At 46.4% G+C, this 13007-nt stretch overlaps 1 protein-coding gene across 3 annotated transcripts in view; it reads left to right on the forward strand.

Annotated features, from left to right (window-relative positions):
* Positions 1 to 2071: 2071 nt before the first annotated feature.
* Positions 2072 to 13007, forward strand: part of sdc3 (syndecan 3) — a 36175-nt gene continuing 25239 nt past the window's right edge. For 2 of the 3 annotated variants that reach the window (XM_034599861.1, XM_034599862.1), the window contains exon 1: positions 2072 to 2491. In XM_034599861.1, coding sequence (XP_034455752.1) covers positions 2435 to 2491 — 57 coding nt within the window. In that variant the 5' untranslated portion in view covers positions 2072 to 2434. Of the gene's footprint in view, positions 2492 to 8907; positions 8965 to 13007 lie in introns of those variants that run through there. The other variant, XM_034599863.1, reaches the window with a different exon arrangement.

Below are 13007 nucleotides of genomic sequence, written 5' to 3' on the forward strand. Positions count from 1 at the left end.
AAAGCTTCCTATCATCAAACCAGGCGCAGAGGTGAAAGGCTACTGGTGTTTGAGGAGCGAACAAAAGACGAGTCGGTCCACACAGCGGTCGAAAACACAGATAATCATTGTTTTGACATGAGTAATGAGTCTCGCTGTGGCGTTAAAGAGGTATCTTATCACAACACACCTTCCCTCATTGGGGTGTTTCAGTTTTATCTTTTTAAGGAGTCAGGAGGAAAGGATAAACCTGTTCTTACCTGTCTGGCTGTTGTTTGGAGCATGCTGGGCCTGAATGGATACAGGAAGGATGTTAATCTGAAAAACAAGTCGGACTGGGTGTGATGTCTGGCAGTTATCCCGTGGCTTTGTTGATTCTTTAAAAGAGATAATACAACCACAAGCAGTGAGGGTGTGTTACCTGCAGTGATTTTTAAACCACCTGGACGCTGCAGTATGAGTTCAGGCTGATTAGGCCTGTGGGCTGTTAATGACCAACCATATATAAGAGTGGGCAACTGAACTCACAGGGGCCCCAAAGGCCTGTATTTATTGTGTGTCAGCCGCTTTTGCAGTAATTTGATTTATTGCAATGTTATGTGGGAATAGAATATACAGCAAGTGGCTGCAAGGTGGGTCCTGCTTTACCTTGTTGTCTAGCAGTCTGATAGAGGGGAGGGGCCTCATGTCACACTTCATACAATGCATCTAGTATTTATACATTTGTGTTCAACCACATTGACTCTAAATTGACCATAGGTGTGAATGTGAGTGATTGATTGTTTCGTTGTACCTCTACTCTCTCGTGAAAGATGGACGCCATGTCAGATCCCCAAAAGTGAAGCCAAATTGACTCGATTGCCACCTGGTGGCTGGCTGCAGTATAAGTCATAAATCCTGCCAAATCCACAAGACATTTACGTTCAAAACTTGGTGTAAATTACGCCGTTTTGAGTCGAATTTGAATGTCGGGGCTTACGGACACCTGGATGACACCACGGGAGCAGAATGGACGCATTTTAGTTTTTTGTTTTAGTTTTTTTACGTTTGAAAAAAGTGGTCACCATTTACTTCAATTGTACTGGATTTGGCTGCAACACTGTTTACCCCTGAAACTCAGTGGACAGTGGTGAGTTGATAATGGGTGAATTTTCATTTTTGGGTGAAGTATCTTTTTAATTAAGCCATTTTCGGACATGACCCTCTGGGGAAAGTCATGCATACATGCACCTCCTCCGGAGAAAATACAGAGGAGCTGCGGAGGCCAGTGCATGTCTGAAAGCAGCTTTAAACTTCACCAGTGATTGCAGCTACAGCAGCGACATAGAGGAGCCAGTCAAGAACTTTTTGGAACAACATGCCACTGTAAAAATAAGATGGCCACCTTGAGTCAAGAGCTTTTATTGTCTCAGTGTTTGCACGGTGACTTTCAGGCTCAAGTCATAAAGCTCAATTTAGTTGACACTTCTCCATAAAGATAAGGTTTTAGGAGGTGTCCATTTGGATTAGCGGTAGATTTGTATCCATTTACAAACTACAGGCAGTGATTCCGCCCTTCGCTTCTTCAGGGTTAGCCCGACTGGTTGCTAGGCGACACAACTAGGCTGTACGGCGCGAGCGGGGCGAATAAATATTCATTGTAGTTACGTAGGCTCAGGTGTCGGTGACTCCGACCGTGACGCAGCCAATCACAGCGAAGGAGAGCGGCTCTAAAGGCGGAGGTGTGTTTAATGGCGCGCGGCCAACCGGAACCACCTCAGTGTGTGTGTGTGTGTGTGTGTGTGTGTGTGTGTGTGCGTGTGCGTGCGCGCGCGTGCGTGGGGCTGCGGGTGCCTAAACGAGCTGCAGGGGGCATCCTCGCCCTTGCTCGCGTGGAGATTTCCCCCCATCTCACTCACACACACACACGCACACGCACTCACACGCACACTCTCTCAGCCTCCTGCCAGACTCCCAGGCCAAACAGCTTCGCCATACGGAACATCCTGCCCTCAACGGAGAGGGGGAGGAGAGAGAGAGAGCGAGGGTAGAGAGAGCCTTGAGTGTATAGAGAGAGAGAGACACAGAGAGAGAGAGAGACAGGGAGAGAGAGACAGAGAGAGACAGAGAGAGCGAGAGAGAGAGAGATAGAGATAGAGAGAGAGGAGCTCTGACTTCTCCCGGCACTAACTATCGGGGCTCGTGCACATAAACTCGCAGGAGCAGACTGAGCGGAGGCCTCGCGGAGACACCGCCGCTTCAACCGGTGACCGGGAGCAGCGCGTGAAGCCGTGGATTAAAAACAAGCCGACAGCAGACGCATGGTCGCGCGGATGTGAAGTTGGACCGACTACCGACACTCACGCACCGAGAGCAGGCGGCAGGAGGCTTTTGTTCACCCCCCTCACCTCTTCCTCCTCCTCCTCCCCCCGAAGGCAGCGGCGGCACCGGGAGGCTGTGCACGCGCGCCCCGACCATGAAGCTGCCGTGGCTGCTTGCGCTCGCGGCGCTCCTCCTCGCGCACACCGCCGCGGTAAGCACGAGCCTCATTCACCTCACTCACTCACTCACTCAGATCCTTTGTTAACCGGGCAGCTCCTGAGTGTGCACCATGGCATTTTGTGTGAATGTGTGTGCGTGTGCAGCTACTGTTAACGAGACAGTGGTTCTCGGTGATCGGTAGGAAATCCTCCACTCGACCTACATAAGGCGATCAGCCCCTCATTGGACGACCGTGAGTCCCGTTAGGGGGGTTGGAGACTCCCGTGCACCCCTGCCCCCATGCAGCTCTTACGCACAGACACACACACACTCACACACACCAGCCTTTGTGTCTCAGTGTCGGGGTTTATTATGGCCTGCACCCCCTCGAGTCAGGGGGTGAGTGAGTGTGTGTGTGTGTGTGTGTGTGTGTCGGTAATTAGCGGGTTATCTCTAATTGAGCTTGATTACGGGTCTTTGTGCGGTGCCTCGGTCTGTGGTGTCTGTGTCACCAGCTCACATCCTGCCGTTAATTCAGGGGAGCCAGCTCCTACTGCGGCTTTAACGACTTTAGTGTGTGGGTCCGTGTGTCTGAGTGTGTGTGTGTGCGTGTGCGTGTGTGTGTGTGTAGGTGATTGGATGTCCGATCGCCACCTGTGAGGTGCGCGCTCCATTTTTAGCCAGATCTTATTGTCCAGATGCCAGAATCCAACCGGGGACGTTATCCCGTCCCGTCCGTCATTAACGGAGGTGTGTATGTGTGTGTGTGTGCGTGCGCATGTTCGCAGCAGTGTGTGTCTGTGGCTAAATGTGGGTGGGGTAACGGGGAAGTTAACGGCGATGCGGTGCGCGAACGAAGGCTTGGTTGGAATGATGTCATTGGGAATCGCGACGGGGAAGCTGATTAGGAATGCGCGAACACCCCCCCCTGCCTTCCTCAACACACACACACACACACACACACACACACACCTCCCCAGATCCACGCCGAGCTTCACGCGCCCCCCACAGCGCGCCCACACCTTCCGTTCCGTTACCGATGGATCCAGATTTATCCTCTGAGGAGGAGGAGGAAGCTCAACGAGTCATTCAGAGAAAAAGAAGAGGGTGAAGAAAATATCAAAACACAAATCTGCTGCTCTATGTAAATTACGGAGAAAACAACAATTCCCTGTGTGACACAGTGAGTGTGTAGTTTTATTTATAACTGCACTGAGGCTTTAGCTCATTTATTTTCACATCTGCTGTGCTCAGTGTAAAATGTACAGTCCAGTGAAACCTGGAATAATACTTAAAGTAAAGTTTGCTGACACTTTTCAACAAAACTTTCACGTACATGGTTAAAGTTCTTCTAAATTGAATAAAATTAGTACAAAAAAATATAAATATTTGAAGAAACGGTACTGATTTGGTAAGTAGACTGTATTTATTTAGCATTTTCCAGTCTTTTCAACCACTCTAAACCCTTTTACAAATTGCGTTAATCTCTGTAAGTGAAGTGTGATAATCTCAAATTGTGAATCTGTACGTGACAAGATCTTGGGGCTGGAACCCTTCTGGTATCCATTTGTAGTTTGATCATGTTTGAGCAGGCTTCGGTTGCCCGCAGTTTAAGAACCTGGTCGCAAATATTTCAGTGGCCAACCTTTGCCCTCTGTTCACTTCCAATCTGTGAGAGTGATTTTGCAATTAAAACTTTCGCTTCCTGTGGCAAAGCAAAATGCAGCGTGGCTTAGGGCGCGGCCAAACATTCAAATGTGAAGCGAATATCGCAAGTCAAAGTTCACCAAAGTTTTAACCCCTCGCCATGATTGGAAGTGAACGGGAGTCTTAGGTTCACAATGGACACTTTCGCGTAGGTCTGACCGGGCCTTTTGCGTGGAGTTCAACTTTGGTGAACTTTGACCCGAGATATTCACGTATGTGTGACTGGGCCCTAACATTCCGTGTAGAGAGAGGAGGAGGCGGAACACATGGAACAAAATGTGTCGGTTGTCAGCCTTTTATCTGCTTTCATAAACAGGGCTTCATTGTCTTGATCAAGGACACTTCAAAATGCCAACGGGAGGCGCCGGGGAGCAAACTACAGACCCTCTGGTTAGTGGACGACCAGAGGTACCACCCAAAAAGTACAACAGAATACAACTTAAGCCCAGTATCATACTGTATATTACACCATCACAGTACAACTAGCTGCAATGTCGCACAATCACACTTCAAACTGCACAGATTTGAGTTGAGACTTGAATTCTGAATTATTATCTTGTTCACTCAGGGAAAACTGCTTTTGACCCAATATTTGTACTGTCAACATCTTGGAGCGCTGTGATACATCGCTGGTTTGTCAGAGGTTTTCAACACCACACACACATTCACACACGTCTACAGACACAGTGATTATTAAGGGGTCAGTCAGCTGCAGTCTTTGCCAGAGATCCTTGGCCTCCAGCAGATCTAATCTGTCTAGAAGTGTACAGATGGAGACAGGTGTGACACATATGCACACACACACACACACACACTCACTAAAACACTGTTAGGAGAGCACAGATGGATGCAGGTGCTGCTTTTATAGGTAACACTCGTGAACTATATAAGTCTTGATAATTGCAAGACTCACCTCGAGCAACCTAGTTGTTGAAACACGCACACACTCACGCAGCGTTGTATGTAAGTGCTGTCAGGATCTTTCTTTAGAGGCCTCTTGGCTTTAAACCAAGTGACGTCTGTGTGTGGGGGGGTTTCTTTTGAGTGTTGTGTCTTTTTTTATATTTCCTGTTATCCAAGTTGTGACATCATATCCGTGCGGATGTATTTAACATGGGAGACCGATTTTCCCACAGACATCTGTTGTGTCCCACAGATAGCCTGTGTGTGTGTGTGTGTGTGCATCCGTCCATCTGTCCATCTGTCTGTGTGGGCTCAAAAATAGTGAATATCCGCTGCCAAAACTTGTGCTCCTTGAAGTGTGTGTGTGTGTGTGTGTGTGTGTGTGTGTGGCGGAAAAAGCGTTGTGTTCTTGAGGATCATGTTTAAGTCGCGGAATGAATCAGTGTTTTGTGCGTCCGACGGCAAACAAAGCCCCCCATAGAGAAGAAGAAAGCGAGAAGGAGCAAGAAAGAGGAAAAAATAGCCCGGACGAGGCGGATTGAGGGAGAGTGTGGAATGCGAGAGGCAATTTGACACAGGAAGTGGGTCCCTTCTCACTCTGCTGGAGGACAAAGTCCCCCCTCACACAGCAGCACACAAGCTGGCAGGTAGAAAACACTCCTGGGGTGGAGGAGGTATTTCAGGTGTGTGTGTGAAAGGATGGGTGATGGTATGGCGGGTCACCTTCCCTGCTGGATGGGAGGAAATGAAAAGGATCACGGTTCATATCCGGACCTGCATTCAGAGGGCTGGTGTCTGGAGGTGAGCATGGACAGAGGGAGGGAGAATAATGATAGCCTTCAGTGAGAAAAACAACTCCCCCCCGACCCCCCCCTCATCTCCCTGTCTCCTCCCTTTGGCTATTTGTGTATGTGTGTGTTGCATATGTACACATGCTGCTCACCCATATCTGAAAGCAATTTCTTATCTCATTGGAATGACTGGCTTGGCAGATGCGCCGCATTTGACTGAAATTAGTTTTTCTGTCTGCTGGAGAAAGTTTCAGTGGTTTATGCGACTCAATAGAAATGGAATTTCCCATTTACTATTAGAGCGATAACAGTGTGTAAGGACGGAGAAACCTGCTCTCGCAATACCTGTTATTTCAGTGTGTCGTCCCTCCAAGCCGACGGAACAATGGGAGCTCAGAATTTGCAGCTCATACTGAACTTTAACTCAAAGCTCAACTCTGTGTAGCAAACTCTATCAATTTTAATTAGGATAAAACAGAGGGCCCTCATTATTGGCCCCAGGAGAGCTCAAAAGGCTTCGCTGCAATCTCCCTCTAACCTCTAATGTCAGGCTGCATACTAATAATTTACGTGTCACTCGTGAGTCTCGTCTGGATGTTTTCTGCAGTATTCCAATCAAGAAACTTGCGTAGCCTGAGAAGCGAAACTCGGGGCAAAATAATTCCAGCGGGGACAGATTTTTCTTAATCACTGTGAGCTCGTGGTAACAAATCAAGTCAAAGCAGATAAGTGTTTGAGTTGAGCTGAGAAATGAATACAAGCCTTAGTGTCCTCATGACTAGATGATTAGAATTGACTCCTGCCTCAGTTCATGTAGCTCGTCTGTAAATGGTCGAAAATCCTGCAACTTGGCTTGTAGCTCTGACAAGACAGAGAGAGCCCATTACTCCAGTCTTGGCCACTCTCCATTGGCTGCCAGTGGATTTTAAAATTCAAGATAAAAAATAACTTGCCTATCAATTAGTAGCAAATGCACAATGAGGGAGGCTACAAGTCCAAGCGGCCATGCCCAAATAGTAAGAGGAGCAGAGGAGTTTTTTTTCCCCCATGAGTCACGTTCATCATCATGAATGCACCAGAAACTGAGGCGCTCTCTCACCTCGCTATCTTACCTGGGTTGCATCTTTCACAATACTAACAAATAAATTGCCACTGCCCAAACATACATGGCTATGTTCGTGCCAATGTGTAAACTTACCGAAGTTAATTGTGTGTCATAACGTTGTGCCAAAAAAGGTTCAGCATCAGTGTCTAGACTGCCAAAGTAAAAAGGAAGAAATTAGCACATTCACCCGGGTGTAATTTTTCATCATTGGCGATCAGAGACTATTAAAATCTGTCAACTGCAGAGTCATTTGAACAGGGAGCCAATGCTGATTGTATCCGTTCACATCGCAGGCAAAAGCAAGATGTTATTAGCTGTTAGTGAGTTTTTTGACCAATGGAAAAGGGGCTTTACAGTCTATCAGATTGGTGAACCAGTGTCATTGTCAGGGCCCAAATTAAAATGAAAGCATTTGCTGTCTTTGCATTGAAACCTCATAACAGTTTACCTCTCACGATTAAGGCTATATTCAGTTTTTTCTATCCACATGGTTCTTTGGCCTTGTTCATAATATACGTGGCATTAAAATCTTTCATGGGTGAACTGATCAAAAGAGGGCAGCTCTAAGTACAAGTCCGACCGCACCCAAGTAAGCAGTGAGATCAGATTGCTCAGACCACATTCAGAGGTGGACTGTCTGCTCCACTGCTGTACGCGCTCTTTCATGCTTCATTCAATTGCTTCTCAATTTACATAAACTGGCTTCAGAATATTCTGAAAAGCCATTAGAAATATAGAACGAGTGCGTCAAACGTCTTGGGCCGTTTGGTTTGCCTGGAACATCGTAAGAAATAGACCCAGTCTGTGTTGTTTTGATTTCGTCTTTTAATTTCCGGCAGACCAGGCACAGGAAGTGCATTGCTGCCTTCTGCCAATTTAAAAAGAAACAGCCTGCCAACAGTTTGGTTTTTGCAAAACAGAAATGGTATTTATTTGCATACAGGGCACGAAGATCTGATCACAAGCGATCGCATGTGGAGACATATTCTACCATCCGCTTGCAGTTGGATGGTTGGAGACATATTCTACCATCCGCTTGCAGTTGGATCACCCTGTTCATCCCATTGTATAAAACCCTGTTTTCAACATTTTCCCCACTTTCCCAGGGAATCATTGGGCACTTTTGCGAGACTGATATCTGCGAGTGTATGAAGTTTGGTGCAGCTTGATTGAATTTAAGGGGACCTCCGGGCCTTGGCGGGCTGCGCTCTACTGAGTGCCCAGTTAGTTTCTCTTTTGTTGCCCTATTCTGCCTCTTTAAAACAGCTAAATGCTTTTATAGGGAAACACTTCATAACTGTAGTTTTGTGCCAGGCTGCATAACGAAACCCTTACTGCTGCTCACGCTGAGGTGTTGTACTTAATCAGCTGCGTGAATCTACGTTCATGCTGCCAGTCACAGCTTCGAAAGTACCCAATGTCTTCAATCATCTGGCTCCACCACATTGTGCAACACAAAACATTCCCAGTGGCATGCGTTCAAGTCGTCCCACGTATCAGAAAGAATGCTGCTATAGCCTCAGTTCATGCAGCTGGAAACCCTGGCTCCTCTCACCATGACCAGTAACGCATACACAAGTGCAGACACGCCTGCTCGCATATGTGCACCGATGCACATTAGCGCTGAACTCTTGATTATCTGACACACAAACTGAATTCACACGTGCACTTCTGCAGAGCCAGTGAATAGTTGTGGTTGGTGCGCGGCAGTTCTGTTGATTCGGTGAGTCAGAGGGAGACAGAGAACGCTGGAGGTGTTTTAGGTAGGTCACAACAGGCTGGAAACACAGGCCGCGTAGTTACTACACACACACACACACACACACACACACAGATCCTCCTTTGCAGTAATTGGGCAGCGCTGCGCAGACACACTCGCATACGTATTCTCTGGAGAGGGGAGTTAGATGAATATAGAGACAAGGGGATGGAGGAGGAGAGGAGTGGAAAAAAGGGAGGTGCAGAGACCACAAGATAATGAGAAGGAGGGAAAGACCGGGGGAAATAAAATGGAGAAAGGTAAGGATGGAAAAAGTGTTACGGTAATGCTACAGCAGGGGAAAGGCGAACAGGATGCTGAAGGATCAAAAGAGGAATAAAAAAAGGGATCGGGGTGGAAAAGAAAGCGCTGGAAGCAAAGGGAAAGAGATTATTGGAAGAGAAAGAAGTAATATGGTAAAATTGTGGGATATGGAAGAGGGAGAGAGGGGAGAAATGAGAGCTGGATGATGGTGAGGGGATGGAGCGGGGCCAGGACGATGGAGAGATGGGAGCCAGGATGGAGGGATGTCGAGAGAGTGCGGGTGGGGGAGGGAGGCGTGTACTGCTCATTCCCAGGAGACCGTGCTCTACCTGCTCTCCACGGCCGTTGCCATGACAACCAGCATCGCTGTCGCTGTCACAGCTTTATTGCCCCCCTCTCTCTCCTCGCTCTTCCCTCACTTTCCCCTCGTTCTCTCGTTCTGCTCCGTCTCATTTTGTTTCCTCGTCCTCTCTGTTGCCTCTCTCATTCACAGCTTTTCACGACTCATTCTGTTTTCCGACTCCACTCATTTCCTTTTTTCATTTTACTTCCTCCTCTCTCTGTTTTCCTCCATTGAACTGTTCCACTACAATAAATAAATAAAAAAATAGAGAAAGGAAAAGATGGCAGTTAAGTCTCAACTTTACAGTTGTGTGTGTGTGTGTGTGTGTGTGTGTTTGTACTATTATAGGATTCTAAATTAGAGAGCATAAACCCATTGCCGTCCTCCAAAACCACAAAGCATTCTGGGATCTCTGTGTGTTAGAGCTTTCGCTATAAATAAAACCCTCAGAAACAGGGCGCCTCTATCCCACTAACAAACGTGTGTGTGTGTGTGTGTGTGTGTGTGTGTGTGTGTGTGTGTGTGTGTGTGTGTGTGTGTGTGTGTGTGTGTGTGTGTGTGCGCGCCTTTCACCAGCATATTAACGCTGCTAAGATGCCGTCATTCTTCACTCGTATCGTGGGCATCCCTACTGTAGGTGCTACTGTCTTTCCTGGCCCGTTTCTGTAACAACTGGGTAATTGAGTTAACGAAGGGCCGGATGGGTGGGGTCACACAGAGCTGAAACCCAATGCGGTCCAATGGGACTGCTGGAATGTGTATTTCCTGCCAGGCGGCTGATAAGAGGCGGGTTGAGGCCGTGATAAGGCCGGCCTTCTTCACACTCGACCAGGGTCATCGTCTTTGTGCGGCTGGCCCCCGTCTGACCTCCCCCACTTGAACCCCAGGCCCACACCCATCTCCCCCTCCATCTGTTTGCCCATTTGTTTGTCTGATGGTAATCGTCTCAGCAAGTTGTGATTACTCTTTATTTTTTTTGGTCTGTTGAAACTTTGGACATTTTTAGTCTTAATTTAAGTATTAATAGTTTAGTTTAATCTTAAAATCATCACAAAAGCTTAGTCTTCATCTTGTAAATGAGTTTAAGCGAGACATTTAAGATGTCACCTTGGTCTTTATGAACGGAGAAAAAAAGATGTTTGATGAATCAATTAAATATAACAGTCTAGAGCTGTAACTGTTTAATCTTTTGCAGTGTTTCAGCCATTTATTTAGAAATGATATGTCTGCGTTCACATTTTATAGACTAGACTATTTTTCTACAGATACTTGAGTTGGTATTGATTTGACCATAATCTAATATACTGTTTTATCAAGTGTGTAATATTTCTATGATCTAGTAAAAATCAAACTCCAAAACCTTGGAACAAAGTTGCAGCTTTATCTTCAGGCCACTGCTAATGACGCCCGATCTCCCCTGCTCCCAATGCTCTGTGTAAAGAGTTTTCTTGTCATTGGCTCAGCCACTTTCTGACTAGTGCTATCATTATTCCTCTGGGGGTCCATATTTGAAAATGGCCACTAGGGCCACTGAGAGCTCTGTAAGTTAGTCTGCCACTAACAGTGGGAGAGAGTGCTCGTAAATGAAGAAAGAGACGAAGATAGAGAGAGCGTTCTCCCTGGGGAGCGTCTTTAAGGCGCTGCAGGAAAGACATAAAGATCGGGTAAAAAGGGGGAAGTTAAATGCATGCTTGCACAGGACGGGATGTATAAATGTTTTGTCGTCCAATTTGTTGTCACTTGATTTCGTCTTGTCTCTAATCTGTCAATTATCTTTATCTCGTGTTTTTCTTTGACAACAAAAAGAATTTGTCGGTTTTAATTTGCAAATATTTGGTTTCTGGTGTGTTTTCCATAGAGACGGATGCAGAGTTAATCAGTTTTTATTTTTGATATTAATTCAATCTTATCTGGGTTGTCATCCTCATTGAACGGGGGGCTCTTACAGTAATATTTCATCACGATTTTATTAGATTGTGCACGGCAGCGGATCTGCTCGTCTGCATACTGATTCGAATGGCCTGTACGTGTGTGTTTGTGTCTCACTGGTTATGGGTTATTATAGGATGGACACAGGAAGTGAGTATTTATAGAGCTGGCCTTCAAGCCTGAGCTGGAGAGGGAGCTTTCTGAGTGGTGCACAAAGGGGGAGTTTTATAGGTGTGTTACATGTGCGTGTTTGCACGTGAAACGGAGGCAGAGAAGGTGATGAAGCAGCAGCACAGGGAGACTGCTTGTGAGAACGAGAGCGAGAAATACTGTGTGCGAGAGGCATGTGACTGTGTATGTGTGCGTTTGAATTATTTAGCCCAGCGTCCCGACAGAGGAGTGAACGAGGTCAGGAGCTCATTGCTGCAACATTTTCCCTCTCTCCATCCATCCATCTCTACACCATCCACCCACCAGCTCCGCTCCTCCTCCTCGTCTTCGTCCTCCTCTCCCTCCATTGTCACCACTGTGGAGCTGCTCGTTTATTCTGCTCGTCTTAATAAACAGGAACTTGGTAACAAAAGGCTTTTACCATATGTTTCTCACGTCTCCTCAATTATCAGCGAGCCGTGAGGGAAGAGCATTGATCCAATTAAATACAGACTGTGTGTGTGGGTGTGTGTGGACCTTCTGAGTGAACCTTTTGAACTCTGTTGGTTTAAAGGGCTCTTTCAAAGGTGTTTGCAGTTTGAATGAGCCACTGATGCTAACGAGGTGTGTGTGTGTGTGTGTGTGTGTGTGTGTGTGTGTGTGTGTGTGTGTGTGTGTGTGTGTGTGTGTGTGTGTGTGTGTGTGTGTGTGTGTGTGTGTGTGTGTGTGTGTGTGTGTGTGTGTGTGTGTTCTGCAATATTGCTTGGTGGTTGCAGCAGGGTTCTTTCCCATAGGACTTTTATTTAAACGCCTCCATTCTCACACACACACACACTTCTGCGGCAGCAGGTGATTCATTCTTAATCTTTCATTCCAACAGTTGTGGATTAGCCCTAATCTTAGCAAGCAGAAATCCAGGTCTGAAAGTGTGTGTGTCTGCCTGTCTTCTCAAGTGTGCTGTTTATTTAGCGAGTGTGAGACATGATAATTGTTTCCCTTGTTGAACTGAGTGGGGGGTCTGTGTGACAGGACATGATATGACTGCGGCAGATCCGCATGACAGATTGACAGGTCACACAAAACAAAGGGAGGGTTGAGACAGAGGACACACTTCAATTATCCTTTACTGACATGTAAGTTAAATATTGTAATTGGGTTATAATTAACTCAAACTAATGATTATAATTATTTTATAATTGAGTGGAAAACAGATGCATAATGCATAAAAAACATATATTTGTATTCTGTTTGTTTTTTCTGTTTTGCATCTGTCTCGAGTTAGAAATGTCGTCAACACGCCCACTCGCTCGCTGTGACTTCTACTTGTTGTACTTTTCCCTGCTGTATTCTCACATGGGCCCACTCTGACATTTTGCGGACATTTTACCAGGGGGCTGGGTTGAGAAGTTCTGCAAAGCAGCTGGATGAACTAACTCGGAAGCTTGAGTTCTCACACAGCCCCTCTGCAAAACTTCAGGCAAATGGGCAGAGTTCTGTGCATGTCTGAAGTTTTACTGTCTCTGATGTTGAGTAGAGGTGCAGGTTAAATTTTAGGTTTTATTAGTGCAGATACAACACTTGGATTAAAACATACCTCACTTTGAGATATGAGCAGTT

This window comes from Hippoglossus hippoglossus, chromosome 11 (genome assembly GCF_009819705.1).
Source record: "Hippoglossus hippoglossus isolate fHipHip1 chromosome 11, fHipHip1.pri, whole genome shotgun sequence".
Lineage (NCBI taxonomy): Eukaryota > Metazoa > Chordata > Actinopteri > Pleuronectiformes > Pleuronectidae > Hippoglossus > Hippoglossus hippoglossus.